The sequence below is a fragment of the Brienomyrus brachyistius genome, chromosome 16 (assembly GCF_023856365.1).
Source record: "Brienomyrus brachyistius isolate T26 chromosome 16, BBRACH_0.4, whole genome shotgun sequence".
In the NCBI taxonomy this organism is placed as follows: domain Eukaryota; kingdom Metazoa; phylum Chordata; class Actinopteri; order Osteoglossiformes; family Mormyridae; genus Brienomyrus; species Brienomyrus brachyistius.
The window spans coordinates 2,052,794-2,074,306 of NC_064548.1; the positions used below are offsets into that span (position 1 = coordinate 2,052,794).

Genomic DNA, 21,513 nt, shown 5'->3' on the forward strand with positions numbered 1-21,513 from the left:
TGGAGTTTTAGACTGCATAAGAAATTAAGAGAATATCCATAAGCAAGGATTTTCAAACATTCCCTCTTAGCTCACAAGCAGGCAAAAGTGGTATGTTGTACTTTGAGTTTATCGTTGTATATATGTTATTGTTAGCGAATATGTAATATGTATTTTCTTTGTATTTGTCCTGTATCTTTAGTTCTACGGTGTTTACGTCAGTGCTAAGTGTGCTGTAAATAAACATCAGTGTGCAAGACGCTTGGAACTTTGTGACTAAGATCGGCATACCGTTTTATTATTCTACTACACAACTGGACTAAGAAAACCAGTCAGATTTTAACAGCTGCTTCATGCATACAATACTTTGTTCATGAAGTAAGTATGCTGGAAAGTGTACTGGTTCACACCCAGTCTCTGCAGAACCCATCATGATCTTTCAGTGTAATGCTCTGTGTCTCTCTGTGTCATCCAGTTAGATCCCTTGTGGTAAATCATCATACGTTTAACACTATGAAATCCACAGGTAATGGGGCAGTAAGTGGCTCACCGGGTTCTGCTTCTGTGTCCAGTTCAAGCCCCAGCCTTTGCAAATTAATCACATCCCTGCTTAATCCTCTGAAAGGCTCCAGATGCGATGGGTGGATGGTTGACCCTGCACCTGAACCCTAAGCTTCTCTCTCAACTCTTATATGTTTGCAAAGCTTGTTGTAGCAATTTCTGATCTAACGGAAAGGAAGAAGAGATTTGCGAAAAGAAGCATTTTATTTGTGCAAAACAGAAAAGCAATGCATAATTTTTAAAAATATGTTGAACTTGTTTAAAGCTGTTAGGACACCTTTCTGAATGTGAAGTTTAAGGACAGGCCTTTTAAAACAGATTTAAAAGCCATAAAAGCCCTCCGCTGCACTTCATTCACCGGTGTTCCGCTTGTCTAATGGAATGCATATTTCCTGTCATAGTTGCCACTCAAAGAAGCTGTGCCATGGCCTAGAGGGAGTTTGGAGTGGCCCAGTAAAGGTCACAGCCCAAAATGCAACCACTGAGAGGCAGGGCTTGCTGTAATGGTTTGACACAGTTTATAGCCTGAAGTGGTAACTGTCTCCTCCTTAGCAATGCTTTGCTTTGTCACACCCCACCATCCTGCACCACCATGACATGTAGGTTTTACAAGACTACACACATACACAGCCCTGCCTCTTTCAGTAGTTGCATTTTGGGCAGTGATCTTTACTGCTGGAACGACAACAATGTGTTTCCAGGACAGCCCTGTCACCCTTCCCCCATCTAATCCGGATTCCTCCCATAACCTCCAGCCCCTACAATTCCTAGAATCACTGGATGGATATACATATGAAATATGAATGTCAATAAATGTCTTTTCACCTGAATGCCGCAAGTCTAACTGTTAAACTACATCTATTCATTTATTTCACATTCCACTTACATTCCAATTCGCAAAATCACTACCAATAACGTGGCTAACTGAATTTCTTTGTGTCTTAATGTCAGTCTTCAAAATGCTATGTCCTTCATACATCTAAATATTCATATTCTATTTATTATTTTTTCATTTGGACTATGATCCAGTGTTTTCCAGTTAAAAACCATAACAGGAATAGGAATAAGTAACTACAATGTATAATGTCAAACACACACATACAGACCGTATTTTGATAGTGATTTGCTTCTACTACCTATCGAGTATTTTAACTTTGGAAATAAACATATACAGGTGAAACTCAAAAAATTTGAATATCATGCAAAAGTTTATTTATTTTAGTAATTCAAATTAAAAGGTGAAACTAATATATGATATGGACTCATTACATGCAAAGTAAGATATTTCAAGCCTTTATTTATTATAATTTTGATGATTGTGGCTTACAGATTATGAAAACCCCAAATTCAAAAGCTCGGAAAATTAGAATATTGTGAAAAGGTTCAATATTGTAGGCTCAAAGTGACATTCTAATCAGCTAATTAATCCAAAACACCTGCAAACGGTTCCTGAGCCTTTAAGTGGTCTCTCAGTCTGGTTCAGTAGAATTCATAATCATGGGGAAGATTGCTGACCTGACAGTTGTGCAGAAAACCATCATTGACACCCTTCACAAGGAGGGAAAGCCTCAAAAGATAATTGCAAAAGAAGTTGGATGTTCTCAAAGTGCTGTATCAAAGCACATTAATAGAAAGTTAAGTGGAAGGGAAAAGTGTGGAAGAAAGAGGGGCAGAAGCAGCAGGGATGACTGCAGCCTGGAGGGGATTGTCAGGAAAAGGCCATTCAAAAGTGTGGGGGACCTTCACAAGAAGTGCACTGAGGCTGGAGTTAGTGCATCAAGAGCCACCACACACAGACAGATCCTGGAGATGGGCTTCAAATGTCGTATTCCTCTTGTCAAGCCGCTCCTGAACAACAAACAACATCAGAAGCATCTTACCTGGGTTAAAGAAAAAAAGAACTGGTCTGTTGCCCAGTGGTCCAAAGTCTTCTTTTCTGATAAGAGCAAATTTTGCATCTCATTTGGAAACCAAGGTCCCAGAGTCTGGAGGAACAATGGAGAGACACACAATCCAAGATGCTTGAAGTCCAGTGTGAAGTGCAGTGTATGCCTACCAATAATGAGACCTTTGAATCATTCATTCCTATTACACACTCAGAACTTTTGAGCTTAATTTTCTCCTGTAAATCCTCTACTAGCCTTGTAGACCCAATTCCTACAAAATTCTTCAAGGAAATTGCACCACAGATTGGCACTACCGTGTTAAATGTGTTAAACTCTTCTCTTAGGCTTGGATATGTTCCAAAACCTTTTAAAATGGCTGTTATCAGACCCGTCCTAAAGAAACCAAATCTTGAACCCAGTGTTTTAGGAAACTATAGACCTATCTCAAATCTTCCTTTCATTTCAAAGATCATGGAAAAGGTTGTAGTTCGTCAGTTGTCCTCTTTCCTACAAAAAACTAATGCCAATGAATTATATCAGTCTGGCTTTAGACCAAACCATAGCACAGAAACTGCTCTAGTCAAAGTAATGAATGATTTACTTGTGGCTTCTGACCGTGGCTGTGTATCTCTGTTGGTATTGCTAGATTTAATTGCAGCGTTCGATACTGTGGACCATAATATCCTCTTGGACCGGTTAGAAGGTGTAGTTGGAATTACAGGGACAGCACTTTCTTGGTTCCGCTCATATTTGTCTGATCGCTATCAATATGCCCATGTGAACAATGAATCATCCAAGGCCACTAAAGTTGAATATGGTGTCCCACAGGGATCAGTCCTGGGCCCGCTACCGTTTACCCTGTACATGCTACCTCTTGGTAACATTATTAGAAATCATGGTATTGGGTTTCATTGTTATGCAGATGATACACAGTTGTACATATCTGTTAACCCTGATGATATATCACTGCTATCTCGGTTAGAAGACTGTCTATTAGATATCTAGTGCTGGATGGCAAAAAATTTCCTTATGTTAAACACAGAAAAAACAGAAGTTCTGGTAATTGGTCCCAAGGCTGCTAGAAATAAGTTCCACCACCTCAACGATGGTAACCTTCCTACACAACCTAACATGGTAGTTAGAAATCTTGGCGTTCTTGTCGATTCAGATCTATGCTTTGATGCTCACATAAGAAGTATTACTAGAACTGCATTTTATCATCTACGGAACATAGCCAAGCTTCGTAAGATGCTCTCACTTAATGATGCAGAAAAACTAATACATGCCTTCGTAAGTTCCAGACTGGATTACTGTAATGCCCTCCTATCGGGTTGCCCGTCTGGATCCTTGCATAAACTTCAGATGGTACAGAATGCTGCAGCCAGAGTTCTAACAAACACAAAAAAATTTGATCATATTACACCGGTCTTATCCTCTCTTCATTGGCTGCCAGTTAAGTCTCGAATTGACTATAAAATACTGCTATTAACTTATAAAGCACTAAATGGCCTTGCACCAGAATACCTTAGTGAACTGCTGACCACATACAACCCTCCACGCTTGCTTCGCTCTCAAGCCATGGGATATCTGTTAGTGCCTAGGGTAGAAAGAGCTACGGCAGGCTGCAGAGCTTTCTCCTACAAAGCTCCTCAGCTGTGGAATGGTCTTCTACCGGATGTGCGGGTTTCAGGTTCACTCTCAATATTCAAGTCCAGACTAAAAACACACCTGTTTAGTTTAGCGTATAGGGACACTAGTTCTAGCCCTAGCTAACTCTTCACTCCCAGTCAGACCTGTAGTGTGAGGTGTAGAGCTGGGTGGGGATCGGTGCCATTGGCTTTGGATGAACTGGATTGTCAGTGCTGTCACTCTAGCTTTGCAATCTCTTGTAGAACTGGAGTGCTGACATTTCAGGGACTCCCCATGCCGGCATTCCCACTTGCCTCTCCCTCCTACTGATGCTGCCATAGCCATATCTGCCGGAGCTTGCAGATTGCACTTCATATTGTACTCACCTAGCTTTTAGCACTGCCAATAGCCTCCTCTACTATGCCTAATTGTACATTTTATTTCCCCTACTCCTCCTGGGGGGTGATGCCTGGAGACCTCAATCTATCAAGATATCCAGCACACCCGACCACCACCAGTGACGTCCCTGCATCCAGCTCGCCGTTCTGATCTTCCATGTATGACCCGCTGCCTTACCTCTGGTTGCCTGGCAATTGGAAGAAGACTCGGCTTCGGCATTGGCTTATCTTCCTTGCTCTCCTCTCTCTATTAGACTATCCCTGCCGGCCCCTGGAGGATGGGCTTCCCCTATGAGTCTGGTCCCTCTCAAGGTTTCTTCCTTCTAGGGAGTTTTTCCTTGCCACTGTCGCCTATGGCTTACTCACTGGGGGCTTTGGGTGAGGATACTGTAAAGCGCTTTGAGACAATGTAATGTTGTGATAATGCGCTATATAAAAATAAATTTGTTGTTGTTGAAGTTTCCACAGTCACATTTTAGAGCAAGCCTCATATTACCAAGCGCAATGTCAAGCATTGGATAGAGTGGTGTAAAGCATGGTATTACTGGACCCTGGAGCAGTGGAAATGTGTTTTGTGGAGGGACAAATCACACTACTCTGTCTGACAATGTGATGGACGAATCAAGATTTGCCAGATGCCAGGAAAACGTTACCTGCCTCTCTGCATTGTGCCAACTGTAAAGTTTGGTGGAGGAGAGATAAAAGTATGGGGTTGTTTTTGAGGGGTTGGGCTAGGCCCCTTAGTTCCAATGAAGGGAACCCTTAATGCTTCAGCATACCAAGACACTTTGGATGATTTTATGCTTCCAACTTTGTGGGAACCGTTTGGGGAAGGCCCTTTTCTGTTTCAGCATGACTGAGCCCCAGTGAACATAGCAATGTCCATAAAGACATGGTTGGGTGAGTTTCGTGGGGAAGAACTTGATGGGGATGCATAGACCCCTAATCTCAACCCCAACAAACACCTTTGGAATGAACTAGAACGGAGATTGTGAGCCAGGCGTTCACATCCATGCCTGACCTCATATAGGCTCATATGGATGAATGAGCAAAAATACCCACAGACAAACTCCAAAATCTTGTGGAAAGCCTTCCCAGAAGAGTGGCAGCTGTTATAGCTGCAAAGGGGGGACCAAATAGATCTTGATGTTTATGTATTTAGAATGGGATGTCATAAAAGTTCCTGTAGGTGTTTATGTCAAGTGTCTCAATACATCGGTATCACTCATAAGAAATTTACAAATGAGAAGAGGCCATTCGGCCATCAAGCTCATTTGGGGAAAACTTAACTAATAGGTCAGAGTTGTTAAAATCTTATCTAGCTCTGATTTAAAGGAACTCAGCGTTTTAGCCTGTGCTACACTAGCAGGAAGGCTATTCCATACTCAAACTTCACGCTGTGTAACAAAGTGCTTTTTCAAATTCATTTTAAAATGTTCTCCTGCTAATTTCCACTTATGGCCACAAGTTCTTGGTCATGACAACTGACAAACAACGGGAAAAGCAAAAAGACACAGGGGCAACAACAACGGGAAGAACAAAGGAGAAACAGGAGGACAAGGAACATACACAGGCGGCACAAAGGGCAGGAGGAAACGGGGAGCCGGAGGGAACTCCAGCAGGCGATGGGCGGAAGCCGCAGGGCCAGCAAGCGAGCGTGACACCGGAGCCAAAGGAACCCCCAGCGCACGTGAGGGAAGCGCAGGAGGGAACATTGAAAGGGGTGAGGAGGAAGTCGGAGGGACCAACGAATGGGGCGTGGAGGAAGATGAATGGGACACAGGTGGAGGGGAAGAGGGAACTGAAGCCGTGGCAGGTTTAGGCACGCCCGACCAATGAGTCAGAGATGGGGAACCTGCAGGCGACCGACAAGGCGTAAGAAGCAGGACCGCGCCACAGGCAGAACCGATGGTGACCCCCGAGCCGAAGCCAGGGGGATCACAGGTAACCACCGAGCTGACAGCAGTCCAGATAGAGAGCTGAAAAACTAAGTATAAGGCCTCAAAAATATTTAAGACATTGTATACTTAAATTTAAGACTAAGACCTTAACTTGGTTCAACTTCAATTTAAGACTTTTTAAGATGTTTTAATACCCGACATACGCCTAGAACAACAACAAATTTATTTTTATATAGCGCATTATCACAACATTACATTGTCTCAAAGCGCTTTACAGCATCCCCACCCAAAACCTCTAGTGAGTAAGCCATAGGCGACAGTGGCAAGGAAAAACTCCCTAGAAGGAAAAAACCTTGGGAGGGACCAGACTCAAAGGGGGAGCCCATCCTCCAGGGGCCGGCAGGGATAGTCAAATAGAGAGATGGTGAAGTGACCGAGATGGGGAAGCGCCAAGTCACATTGTCCCAATCATAAGATTTGGGAAATAACTGGAGAGCAAGGAAGATGACAAGCCAATGCCGATGCCGAGTCTTCTTCCAATCACCAGGCAACCAGAGGTGAGGCAGCGGGTCTTACATGGAAGATCAGAACGGCGAGCTGGATGCAGGGACGTCACTGGTGGTGGCGACGTCACATGTAGCCGGGTGTGCTGGATATCTTGATAGATTGAGGTCTCCAGGCATCACCCCCCAGGAGGAGTAGGGGAAACAGTTTAGACCAAATGATCGGCCTGTCCGGGGAATACAATGCTGCTGTTTGCAACAGCAATTTTAGTTTTTGAGGTATGTTGATCACAACATCTACTGTCTGAGCTGCTCCTGACTTTGCTATTGTTATGCAGGCTTGCTTCGATTTTGGTGCGATTTGACTCACTTTTTTGGTACCACTATGCAGCTTTTCTTGAATTTTGTAGCGCTGAGTCTCAAAATTTTATCATTTCCAGTTTGTCAACCCTACAATGTGCCTGCAAAGTTTGAAAAATACTTTTACAGTTATTGTGTTCACAAGACCAAAAGTCTTCTATAGCTGCCTTTCCTTCCTTTGCAGCTTCTTTTATGGGGCAATTTGTCGGAAGATGAAACCAGATGTATATCTTTATCCATATACTGTTTTTGTAAAGCAGTAATAAGATCCATCTAACACTTTTGACTTACCACATTCATAAGGACAAATGGAGTCTATTTTCACCCTTCCCTTTGCTATCACTAATTGTTCCTGGTTTAATTTTTTGGTGTTATCAGTTCAAGCTTGTCACCCCTAAAATCTTGTCACACCTTTGCCTCTGCAAAGTTTGAAAAAGATTCATCAAATATATGTTGAGTTATTGTGTTGATTGGGTCAGTTGCCAAAGCTGCCTTTATTTCGCTATCACTATGCAGCACTGCTTCAAATTTTTTCCAAATTTAATATCTCACATATAATTCCTCTGCAAAGTTTGAAAAACATCCATCATACAGTTTTTGAGCTATAGTTTTAACAGCATGTCCAGTGGCAGCAGCAGACCAGTATCAAAACCACAGGAATTCCCAAGCATCCAGGGAATATAAATAAAGTAAAATCTTTAACTCAAAAATGAATTTCATTTTGGTACAGTGTAGCATGCAAAATCAGTCCTTTTTCAGAATCAGCCACCGTTCCATATAATATCCAGCCAAGGCTGCGTTGATGTGATTGCATGTCACTGAGTAGAATGTTCCTGATATACAGTGGGATAGTGTTAAATAAAAAAAAAACAGTAGCATTGCATGTCTTGATACTCCAAACAGTGCACCTGGTATCTAACATATCCATTAGACCCCCTGCTAGCTGTTAGATGACAAAGGAACTTTCAGTTCATGCTCCTGAGATAAGCATAGGCTCAGCACTTTTACCAGGGGAAGATGTCAGGTGCTTCTGAATAGAATAAAAAAAAACTGCAGGAGTCACTATACTGACTAGAAAAACTAGCCTATCAAGTCTTAAGGGCATCTATCAATATCATGGTATAAATTAACCCTCTGGGGTATAGGGGTAAGAAACTGTCTGGGGCATGATCACACATTTCTTCAAATATAAACTCAATTCATGGCAAATACAACCCCAAATCAAAAAAAGTTGGGACAGGGTGGAAAATGTGAATAAAAAAATAAAGCAGTAATTCACAAATGTCCCTTAACTTTTATTTCATTGCAGACAGTATGAACACAAGATAATTCATGTTTTTTTTGGTCAACATCATTTGATTTGTAAAGAAACATCCATTCTTGCCATTCAGGCTTGCAACACATTCCAAAAAAAGTTGGGATGGGGGCAATTCAGGGGCAGTAATAAGACATAATAACTAAAGAATTATGTGATTTGAAACTGGTGATGTTAACAGGTGATTGCAATCATGATTCGGTACAATAGCAGCATCGAGGAAAGGCCTATTCCTTTAGGAGCAAAGATGGGCAGAGGATCGCCAGTTTGCCACCAAGTGCGGGCAAAAATCCTTGAAATGATGAAGAAAAACGTTTCTCAAAGAAAGATAGGAAGAGATTTGGGCATTCCTCCCTCTATAGTGCATAACATAGTGAAAAGAATCAGGGAATCTGGAGAAATCACCGTGCACAAAGGCCAAGGCGCAAGCCTAAACTGAATGGCCGTGATCTCCGAGCCCTCAGACAGCACTGCATTAAAAACTGTCATTCATCAATAAATGATATAACTGCATGGGTTCAAGACTACTTCAGGCAGTCACTCTCAAGCATTACAGTACGTAGTTACATTAGGAAACGCCGGCTAAAACTGTACTGTGCCAAAAGAAAGCCCTACATAAATAGTGTCCAGAAGCGCCGTCGACTTATCTGGGCTCGGAGGCATCTGGGATGGTCCATTGTGCAGTGGAAACGTGTATTGTGGTCAGACGAATTGGGGTTTCACATCTTTTTTGGAAGAAATGGATGCCATGTGCTGCGGACCAAAGAGGAAAAGGACCATCCAGACCATTACCAGATACAAGTCCAAAAGCCAGGATCTGTCATGGTATGGGGTTGTGTCAGTGCCTTCGGCAAAGGTAACTTGCACTTCTGCGATGGCACCATCAATGCTGAGAAGTATATCTCATTTTTGGAGGAACAAATGCTGCCTTCAAGACGACGTCTTTTCCAGGGACACCCATGCTTATTTCAGCAAGACAATGCCAAACCACATACTGCACGCATAACAAAAGCATGGCTGCTTAAGAAGAGGGTGTGGATGCTTGACTGGCCTGCTTGCAGCCCTGATTTGTCTCATGTAGAGAATGTTTGGCGCATTTTGAAACGAAAAATGCGTCAACAAAGACCCCGTACTGTTGCGCACCTAAAACGTTGTTTGCAGGAAGAATGGGACAAAGTAACACCTGCAACACTTAGTTACTTGATTTCTTCAATGCCTAAACATCTTTTAAGTGTTGTTAAAAGACAGGGGAACTGTACAAAGTGGTAAATGCTGTACTGTCCCAACTTTTTTTGGAATGTGTTGCAAGCCTGAATGGCAAGAATGGATGTTTATTTACAAATCAAATGATGTTGACCAAAAAAAAACATGAATTATCTTGTGTTCATACTGTCTGCAATGAAATAAAAGTTAAAGGACATTTGTGAATTACTGCTTTATTTTTTTATTCACATTTTCCACCCTGTCCCAACTTTTTCTGATTTGGGGTTGTACATTTTTTCCTATACATTTGTTTTTCCATTACACTCATCTTTATTTTCGTGTATATTGTAAATGTCACGATCGCCGGTAATTCGGGTGATCACACGGGCAGGTAGCAAGAAAGGAGATGAAGTACGGGGAAAAACGGGGATTTAATCAAGGTATGGGGACCAGGAAACATCGGACATAGTTCCTTGTCCGTCATTGATGTTAGTCTAAGGCAAGACATGGACTGAAATAGACGAGACTGGGCAAAAATAAGTGGACACAGCTGGGCAAGATCAGGGAAGCACACGTAGGTAATCGGGGGGTGTAGCATACACGAGGATCTTACAAGTAAATGTGTCATATTTTGGTTAAGTATGTAATTTGACGTAAAAGTATAGACATTGCAAAATGCAGTTTGGAACACTTGCAGAAACATAAAATCTGATCACCAAAGTCTTGGCTACATGAAGATGACTACTAATAAGTACAAATAAGTATAATGTTAGTAAGCAAAACAAAGTAAAAACTACTATCTATAACTTTAGAAGGGAAAAAGCATAAAAAGTGATTTTGTTGTGGCTTGATACTTTTCCAAATTTGTCTATGGGAAGTTTGGCGCAGCACACACCTAACCATGACTCAATAAATGGATGTTTTGTAAAATGTTTTCTTATTTCTGTTTCAGTTGTGTGACTCAACAATTGAATATATTACAGAGGGCAAGAAAATAAATGCAACATCCAAAACTATATATCACCTAGTTTTTTGGTGATGAAATTGCTGAGCAGCACAAACACGCCAACATGCAAGTATAAATGCATAAAATGATGTAGGCCACTTGCATTTCTCACGCTAAAGACTTGACACAGAAGTATACATCAAACTTTACAAGAAAATACTGTTAAAATCTTAGCAGAAAAAGTAAGTGCCTGGTGTTGTTTATAGAATTTTTTTAATTTAACTTGTGATTGATTTATGAAGTGATGCACAGGTTAAACTGGAGAATTTCCTAAAATCTATGCCTAAAGAGACACACGCATTTACTGAATCATTGATCATCCAACACGCATTATAAGTGAAAAGGTCCTGGACTTCAATTTGACTGCTTGAAAGAAACTGGAAAAGACTTGTTCCTCAAATAATGTACATAAAAAAAATTAAGCAAACCATATTTACTAATGAATAATATATAGCAACTTCCTTTTGACCACACTTCATGGTTAATTCTTTCCAATTCATTTTCTCGTCTTGAGTAACAGTGTCTGTAGCTTGTCGTCTTCAGATAACACCTGTAAAAAAAAAACAAAAACAATGGAGATCATTGTTTGCGGTTTTTTTCTTAGAAATTGTGGATTCTTATTTGCCCTACTAAACCTTTTTGTCTTGTCCCTAAAATAAGCAGTGCCAGAATATTTCTGTTTGTGTCTCTGCTAGTTATCATACTGATGCGCTGCATGACTAGTTGAGCTGTTCAGTGTTTGTATTGCTCAATGTAATGTAAATTCTTTAATATAAACATTGAGGCTGTCAAAATTAATGTAACATGCAAGATTAATTTGACAATTAAGATTAACACATTATTACTCTTTAATCATGTTAATAAAGCCTACTGTAGAAACCTATTTGGGGTCAGGATGATGTGTTTATTGAATATTTGTTCATCTACTCCTATCAGGTTTTTGGTGGTTTTGAGATTACTGCAGTAACTTCTGTATGTTTCCGACAGGAAGTTCCAGTGGGACAATGCCTCAGGCAACACAGTACTCATTTTACGCTACTGATTTACAACACTTGATAAAATCAGCAAAAGAATCTTTTAACAACGAAGCAAGTCCTTTGCTTGGTATTAGGGCTACACGATAAATCTTTTCGGCATCGTCATCGCGATGTATGCACGTGCAATAGTCACATCTCAAGACGTGTGATGTCAAGTTACGCAAATTCAATTAAGTGGCGTGGACAACACTTTTGGTGTTCTTGCAAAAGTAATAAATGTCACACTGTTCTTGTTCTTTTTAAACAATCCACAAAAGTCTGTCTAATATTTTAGGTCAATTTAACGGTTTTTGGGTACGGACCCGACACGCAGCTTTGCACTTGCAGCTAACGAACATATCGATCATAGAACGAAGCACCAATCACAAACATTCTTGATCCCAGCGCTATTTTGTCACTCATGTTAACTCCCATATGAGATAAGCTTCCTTAGTTTAATGCTCATGCTCTGTTTAGTACTGATTAAGTAATCATTACCATTATATTTCGGCAAAATCAGCTCAGTCTTTCTAGAATGATTAATTATACCAATAGAGCTACTTGTCACGGGTCGAGGGCAACGATCGCGAGCGGAGAACGGCGATCGTTCGGAAGGAGCAAGCAGACAAGCGGGATACGGGAAAACGGGGGTTTAATCGGGGAACGGGAAGCAGGAGACATGGAACGCCAACTAACATCAATGACAGACAAAGCAAACTGGGGAGACCAGGACTTAAATACACGGAACAAGGCAGCAGGAAACAAGACACGACTGGGCAGGATCAGGAAATCACACGTGGGTAATTAGGGGGCGTGGCACACAGGAGGAGCGGACGAGCCGGGCATGACACTACTGAACTAATCAGATTTTTAAAAATCCTAATATCGCAATATATATCACAGAAAGAATAAATATGGCAATGTCATTTTTTCCCCAATATTGTGCAGCCCTACTTGGTATTGCTCATTATAATTACTAATAATACTTTTACATTGTTACATTTTGGAAATTATTTATACGAGATATATAAATAAGGAAAAATCCTGTTATCCTCTTATGTTGTCACATGTGAACAATTATTTTAACAATATTGCCTTAATTGTCCAATAATGTATTAATGTACTTGCCCAGTAATAAATTGTTTTCCTGGAGTTGAACAGTTACAGTGTATTTTCAAAAGTATAATGTGACTGAACATGCAATTAAATTGTCTAATTAATCGCTATTTAGTACCTTATTCCATGCCGCAGTACTTCAATAACTCTGCATTATTAAGAAGATATCAGCAGAAACGTGGGCTGCGTTTGGCTCTAAAAAAGGATGTTGCTTTCCCTTTTTGTCTTCCCTTGAATGAAGATCCCTCATGAAAAGCACCAATACATCTGGGCATTTTGGGGATCCCCCTTGTTTAAAGGAAAGACAACTCCCAGAAGAAAACAACTTCTGGTCTCATTTGTTTTAAGGGATGTTCCTGGTTTCATAATGAGTATTTCACATGTTTTTGTCACGCCCAGCTCGGACGATCCTTGTGTGTGCCACACCCCCCTGATTATCCACATGTGCTTCCCTGATTGTACCCTGTTGTCTGCTCTATTTCAGTCCCCGTCTTGCCTCAGTTCAGTGTCTGTCATTGATGTTAGTAGATGTCAGTGCTTGTGTACCTTCTGTTGTCCCGTTTCCTTTCGAATAAATCCCCGTTTTCCCCTAGTTTGCCTGTTCCTTGCCGGCTTACCTGCCTGTGCGCTTCCCAGCGCTTCACCCGCATCGTGACACTTTTCATGCGTTTTCTAAATTTTTTCTTTTTTTTCCCCATGAGAAATATGTTCTTCAACAAAGGGGTGATGTGTGACTCAATGGGTTAAGACTCTGTGCCCGTGATTGGAAGATCACTGTTTAAAAAATGGTTTGCAGTGATTAGGCCCTTAACTCCACTTGACTCAGGGACATCGTCTGACCTGTCTCATCCTCACTTGTATGTGCAAAAAAAGCATAAAATAAATGTAAGGGGTCTCAACCTGCGGTCCGTACCTGTAGCAGGCTGGCTCAAACGATGGTCCCTCCTCCATCTCAGGAACAGTTTTGCTTTCCAGTCTCAGGATCTGAAAACATTACAATACACGGATCAACTCTGATTTCATATAACAGGCATATTCTTTAACTGCCACAATGAAAACAATGGCTCTACATTTTCAAAACACAAACAAGATGGGATGCGTATGTAGGATGAAACGGTTACTGGTTTTCCAGTAAACCGTGGTAAATTTTCCAACTGTTAGTATTACCATTTAAAATCTGAATTACCATTAATGTCATTAATTACCATTAATGTCATTATCATGGTTTGAAAAACTAATCAACTGTGGCAGAATGATGCAGCGCGACAATGGCGAGAAATGAGGATACTTGTTTTTAAGGGGAACCAACCCCCTTTTCTTAAGTTTCTAAAGGAGTTAATGCACACATTAAACAACCATCAAACACACATAATAGGGAAACACACAGAGGTCTGACGCCAGACAGTAAGGGACACACACGGAGGATAGTTTACACAAATAGTCAGACATACGAGAGGACCGGACAGGTTCCATGCAAAGCACAGGCAAGGGCACCGACGACAATTGGTAACACAACAAGTATTAACGATAACACACACAGGGGTTATTTACAATTTTCCCAGCATACTCCTGAGCCATTATTCGGCTCCACTACGCAGAGCCATCATGGTGGAACATGGACTTTACGTTAAATACCATGCAGTACAAACAAAAATGAGCAACAATCTCCCACATGCAGTTTCGCAGGCACAGCATGCAACATGGGTTTGTTTAGTGTTGAAAACATGGTGGAAGGTGGTGGAACAGTGCTCGGGAAATTTTTCAGCAGTCTGGAGGACTAGGTCAAAGGTGTGATCCTATATTAGCTTTTATAATACTGCAGAAGAAAAAATGATCCAAGATGGCCACCTCAACTGCAGGACATGCAAAAAGAAAATATCTGCAAAAGGGGCAACAGATTTAGTCTTGGAATAGGGGAAAATTGTTTGTTTAACTTGGTAACAGCTGGTCAATAATGTAAACTGATTCTTTCAGTGATGTTATTCATATTATTATTATTCATTATTATTATTCATATTATTATTATTGATATTCAGTGATTCTCTTATAAAAATAATGCACTTTGTTAGTGGTGTAACGGAGCTGGCAGTTTTTGCGTATGTGCTATTAAGAATGAATTTTCTGTATGTTTGCATTCGCATATTCTTGAAATGGAAAATTGTTTAAACCAATTTATTTCCTTTATATGGAAACAAATCAAAACGAGACTGAGAATAGTCATAATTTTGGGCTGTGTGTTGTTTTAGAGGTGAAATAGTCATTTTTAGGATGGAAGTTCCCAGTCAAGAGGGACCAGGAGCTTGGAACCAGGAACTTGGTTCCTGAATATCGGTGAGAAAGCAACTTGTGATACACTCGTAAAGCACAACAACCTGAAGCAGAAACTATGACGGGAGAGATGTGCTGACACAATAGCAGCTGACCAAATACTTGTTTACCTTTGTAAATGTGTTATTTGGTGTTTGTTTTTAAAAAAACACCATTTAACTTTTTTTTCTAAGTGTTATTCAATTTAAAATAAAACATCACATTGTTCTTTCTATAAATTGAATATTTATTACCAAAGCATTTACAAACAGAATGGAACAAATACGAATGTGCTGCATTGAATGATTTGAGGGGTACTCCTAAAATGTTCAAAGAGAAGCACCAGTGCTACCAATAAAAAAATATCAGTTTGAAGCCCTGCATATGTTGATTGATGTTGATTATTACTTCACTGTTAAATAATTTATGAATGATTGCTGCTATTTGTGTTTGTAAAATAAGGTTTTTATTTTTTTTAGACTATAACCTTCTTCATTAAGAAAGTGTCTTTATTTGGACTAGTTAAATTCTTTTTGGCCTAGCAAAACATGAGGAGAGCCAGCTCAAAGGGCTACCTGGGATGCTGAAATTTTGTGTTTTATTATGATACTAAATGAGTTTTTTAAAAATAATAATAAAAAAAACCTTTGTTATTTTTTTTGGCTACATTAATATAATGTTGAAAGTGTATAGTGCTGCTTATTTTATTTGTGGTCTTCAATATAAATGTTGGTGAAATTATTTCAGTTTGTGTATCAGTACTATTTGAGCATCCATTCATCCATCCATTTTCCAAACCGCTTATCCTACTGGGTCACGGGGGGTCCGGAGCCTATCCCGGAAGCAATGGGCATGAGGCAGGCAATAACCCAGGATGGGGAGCCAGCCCATCGCAGGGCTACTATTTGAGCATTTTCTGCTCAATTTAACAACACCGCAATAATCATATCATATTTTCACGTTTCACCTCTTCAATATAGCTGTCATTTTACTACGTTACTGGTGCAAACACACACACACACACACACACACACATCTATACATACATACATATATGTGCAAGATGGTGTTTTTTTCCAACATTTAAAAAAAAAAACTTGGAGTTGTCATTTTCAAGGGCTAGAAAGGGCTAAAATAGTCTTTACATAACAGCAAATGGCATACCAAATGGTTTAATTAAAGGGTGATGCATTTCTTTTTCTTAAATACAAGGATAAATTATCACCACCAACTGAAGTGATATTTAACACGTGCAATAAGCTCATATGTGCTATGCTCATTATAACACAGTAACTAAGCAATTACCATTATATAGTAAATGATGTGGACCTGTTTTATGTCTGCTTCAGCTTATTGGACACTGTACATACTGCTAATTTATATTCCATACTTTATACTCCAATACCTCTATATTTAACTTTTATCTTTATAACTGTGTAAGGCTAATCACTTATCTGTGGCCTGAGTACTTAATTTCGCTCCACAGCATGTGCAAACATGTGTGGAATGACAATAAAGTTTCTTGAATCTTGATACAGAAACCTTAGTTACCATGGCTCAGCCAGTATCTTCACTGAAAAAGTTATTGCGTTATTTTATCAACAATGCATTCTAAACTTTCAGTCCAACCTGCTATTAATACTAAAGTTTACGCCATATCACTTAGGCATATTAGCTTGTTTAAAAAATTATGTTGAATGCAAGGATGCACAATATGAAGTCCTTGTTATGGCAGATTCCGATACAGATAACCAATAAGTAAATTATGTTATATTTACTATAACTTTCATATGATCTGCAGTCTGTACACCCAAGAGACTCGAAAATCTAAGATGCACTGCGCATGGCATAGTCTAGTGTTGGCGCAGTGTTGGGGCATGGCTTGGGGTAGTGTTGAGGTATATTCTTTATCGTTTTGGAAGCCATAAAGAAAAAAATATTTGTTTTTTTTTAACTTTACACATTGTTTGGATATATTTATTTTCTTACTTTACAAATTACTCTTTTGATAAATGTGCTTAGATGTATTTAGTATATGCTCTTCTTGTTTTATCTTGTTCATTTTGTTGTTGTTGATCAGAACTCGAACTTTTTATGATTCAAACCCGAGTTCTGAACAGATTAAGTTCGAGTTCTGAGGTGCCACTGTACTAATAATCCAATAAAACATGTCAGTTGTACTAATCAAGCTAAATGCAAAGAAACTCTTAATAGTAATTAATAAAAACACGCTTAAAAAAACATTTATAAATGCATTTTACTGATGTGAACTCTTGCTGCAATGGTTAGAGTGCACTATCAAACATTGATCGCTATCGAGCTAAATGCACATTAATAAACTAATAAAACGTCAGTTGTACTGTCGAGCTACATGCAAACGAGTTGAAAGTTGAAAGGCCCTTACTTTCCCAGTGGAAGTGCTCTCAGGTGCAGGGGTTTTGTTGGAACATCTATGCAGCGGCTCCTGAAAACCTTTGGTCTCACAGACCACAGGAAGAGGAGAGCAATGCAAGATCTAGCTCATGAGGCCGAGCAAGGGAGCTTCTGGCTCTGGCTCCGAAGGAAGGACAAGGCATGGGGGAGAGAGGGATCTTAGGGCAGGTTGCAGGGAGTGTTAGGGAGACGTCCCTTTCGCTGCTCCACCACCCTGAGATGTTCTGGGATCAAAGGAGCGAAACATCTGTGAAGCGTGGCTCCCAGCTGATGACCCTGCAGCCAGCCAAGCGGCACCGTCGGAGGTGCGTCAGGCAGAAATGCTGAGCAGGTAGCTTCACCTGTGCTTGTATCTAGCTCCTCTGGTACAACAGTGACCACTGAGAATAGATCAGTTGGCATCCAGGAAAGACTGGAGGGCAGTCAGGGAAGACAGCAGGAAAGATTGCACCCGGGGTGGAAGGGCTGGTTACCCTCCCCACACGTCCAACTAGCATGGACTAGTGGGACACCCAAACTAACTACAAGCAGGATGATAAGAAAACAGCCTGAAGGTCCTCCAAGAGGCGGGATGGAAGATGGACCACAAAGGACGAATAACACGGTAACGACATACTTGAAAAGGACAAAGGACCAAAGGATCCAGAGAGAATGTAGCTGCGGGTGGTCCAAAATAATAATGTATTTGGGCTGCGCATCCACCAGGGAAAGTCTAAATGTGGTGGAATCCAACAGCTGCAGGCTTGCGCTGCGCCAGCAGGTCAGACAAGGAGATTTCACAGCCAGGTTGAGCACCACAGTGCTAGTGATTCCAACTCTGCATTTATTAGGAGAGCACCACCAGCCTTCCCAGCAAACGTCACAAAACGACACAACAGGAAGGCGAGAAAGGGAAATCCTACAGCTCGTTAAAGAACAACAGCTCCTGAGGAAATCATGGAGGATAGCTGAGCCCCATGAGAAAGAAGGCCTGAAAGACCTGTGGAATACCATCAAACAAAGGCTTGCTCATCTCAGGAGAGCAGAAAGGATAAAGAGATGCCAAAGCTGGAGGGAAAAGGCAAGATCAAGTTTCTTTCAGGACCCATTCAAATATGCCTGCAGTTTTTTGGAGGAAAGGAAGAACGGGACACTTCAGTCCACTGAGCAGGAGCTGGAACAGTACATCAAAGACCAGTTACACGACAACCTTGGAGGAGAACCACTTGCATCGCCAGGCTATGTATCCAGTCCACTTGAGCCCTCAACGAAGTTTGACACTACTCCCCCAAAGTGAAAGGAGGTCAGACAAGTCATCCAACATGACAGAGCAGCATCGGCACCTGGTCCAAATGGAGTACCTTACAAGGTCTTCAAGAATTGTCCTGGGCTCCTGAGGCTGCTGTGGAGGCTTATGGTGACTGCCTGGAAGACCGAATCTATCCCATCATCATGGTGCAAAGTAGTTACCACCTTCACCCCAAAGGAAAAGGAGTCCAAAATCCTCAGCCAGTTCAGAGGCATTGCTCTGCTAAATGCAGAGGGGAAAATCTTCTTCTCAATCCTGGCTAAACACCTGACTAACTTCCTCCTGGTCAACAAATACATCGATACTGGTTGCCAGAAGGCAGGCGTCCCAGGGTTCCCTGGCTGTGTGGAACACGCTGCGATGATTTGGGAACAAATCCAGAGAGCCAGGCATAGCAAGTCGAACCTGCATGTTGTCTGGTTAGACCTCGCAAATGCCTTCGGCTCAGTTCCCCACCAGCTCATCACGTTCACCCTGGACTTTTTCCATGTATCATCAAGCATCCAGAAGCTGATAGAAAACTACATCAATAGCCTATATGTTTGCTACACAACCTGGGACATCACAACTGCCTGGCACCAGCTGGAGAAGGGAATAGCAATTGGGTGTTCCATCCCTCCCATCCTCTTTACTTCTGCATTCGAGATTATCCTGATAGGTGGGAGACAAATGGCTGGACGGGCAAAGACTCCCCACCCATACGGAGTTACATGGATGATGTCACCACTCTCCTCCAAACAGCAGCATGCACAGTAAGACTCCAAAAAAGGCTGGAGGAATTGTTAGCATGAGCCTGTATGAAAATCAAGCCCACAAAGTCCCGCAGCCTCTCAATCCGGAAGGGGGTTAGGAATGACATCTGTTTCACCGTTGATGGCGAAAGGATTCCCCTGGTAGTGGAAGAACCAGTGTGAAGCCTCGGAAGGCTATATACAGCAGATCTTCCCGACAAGCTTATGGCCTCAGCCGTTACAACCCAACTCATGGACGGCCTTCACAAGATCAATCAGTGCTCCCTGCCCAGAAAATTCAAGGTTTGGTGTTACCAGTTCACCTTGTATCAACGCATAATGTGGCCACTGAAGCTATGCAAGATCACCATGATGACAGTCTTGAAACTGGAAGTAAAGGCCAACAATTACATCAGGAAATAGGTCGGCCTCCCTCGCTGCCTCTCCAATGCAGCACTCTTTGTAAAAAATATGCTACCGCTCCCATTTCAGTCAATCAGCCTGGGCTACAAGAAGGAGAAGGTGAGACTCCTGTTCCGAGTTAAGAGACTTGCCAGACCCGTCTATCCGAAATGTAGACGTACAAGTCCAGACCGGACGAAAGTGGAATGCAGCACAAGCAGTTGAAATGGCTACAGAGAGGCTGAAACACCAGGAGATCGTGGGCTTTACGCAGCCTGGCAGAGCTGGATTAGGATGGGGAGCACCAGCGCTAAGATGGTCTAAAGACAATAAGAAGGAGAGGAAAAATCTCATCATCTCTGAGGTGACCAAAATGAATGAGAATCACTACAAAGTTATAGCAGTGAGCCAACAGCAGCAAGGTAAATGGTCCACCTGCGAAGCTGTGACTAGCAGGACCATTACCTGGTCGGGTATGTGGAGTATACCCCAGGCAAGGCTGAGCTTCCTCATCAGGGCCACTTACAACACACTCCCCAGACCCCGCAATCTTTGCACCTGGTATGGCTCAGAAGAACTCTACCTCTACAGCTCCCCAAACCTAGGCCTCAAGCACATCCTTTGCAGCTGCAAGGCAGCACTGGCACAGGGCAGATATAGATGGCGGCACAACAAAGTCCTGTGCAAGTTGGCTGAGCTGCTGGAGACACGGAGGTGGAGGTAAACTATGCCAGCATCCCATCATCCCATGGATGGATCCAGTTCGTTAGGCAAGGGGAAGTAGTACAGCGCAGCACCAACGCAGGGTTCACCCTCTTGTCCCCGGGGGGAAAGTGGCAGCGGATGTAGGTCGCAAGCTGAAATTTCCGGCCGAAATCACCAGTTCACCCCTTCGCCCTGACATAGTGCTCTGTTCAATACCCGCCAAGGTAGTCATTCTGGTGGAGCTGACCGTCCCATGGGAGGAGGAGATGGAAGCTGCCTATGAGAGGAAGAAAGAGAAGTATGCAGACCTGGCTGCTGCATGCTCTCAAGCCGGCTGGAGGGCCCTTACTTTCCTGGTGGAAGTCGGGTGCAGGGGTTTTGTTGGAACATCCATGCAGCGGCTCCTGAAAACCTTTGGTCTCGCAGACCACAGGAAGAGGAGAACAATGCAAGAACTAGCTCATGAGGCAGAGCAAGGGAGCTTCTGGCTCTGGCTCCGAAGGAAGAACAAGGCGTGGGGGAGAAAGGGATCTTAGAGCAGGCTGCAGGGAGCATTAGGGAGACGTTCCTTTTGCTGCTCCATCACCCTGAGATGTTCTGGGATCAAAGGAGCGAATCATCTGTGAAGGGTGGCTCCCGGCTGACGACCCTGCAGCCAGCCAAGCAGCACCGTCGGAGGTGCGTCAGGCAGAAATGCTGAGCAGGTAGTTTCACCTGTGCTTGCATCTCACTGTAACATCTCACTTTTGTTGAAGGATTCCCATGTTCATGAGA

General features: G+C 42.0%; 1 protein-coding gene across 2 annotated transcripts in view; it reads right to left on the minus strand.

The window, feature by feature from the left end:
- Positions 1–10,147: 10,147 nt before the first annotated feature.
- Positions 10,148–21,513, minus strand: part of LOC125709963 (uncharacterized) — a 34,772-nt gene continuing 23,406 nt past the window's right edge. Inside the window, exons 8-9 of one of the 2 annotated variants that reach the window (XM_048979057.1) lie at positions 13,787–13,857; positions 10,148–11,291 (exon numbers count right to left, since the gene is read on the minus strand). In XM_048979057.1, the coding sequence (XP_048835014.1) occupies positions 13,826–13,857 (32 nt within the window). In that variant the 3' untranslated portion in view covers positions 10,148–11,291; positions 13,787–13,825. The remainder of the gene's footprint in view (positions 11,292–13,786; positions 13,858–21,513) is intronic. The other variant, XM_048979058.1, reaches the window with a different exon arrangement.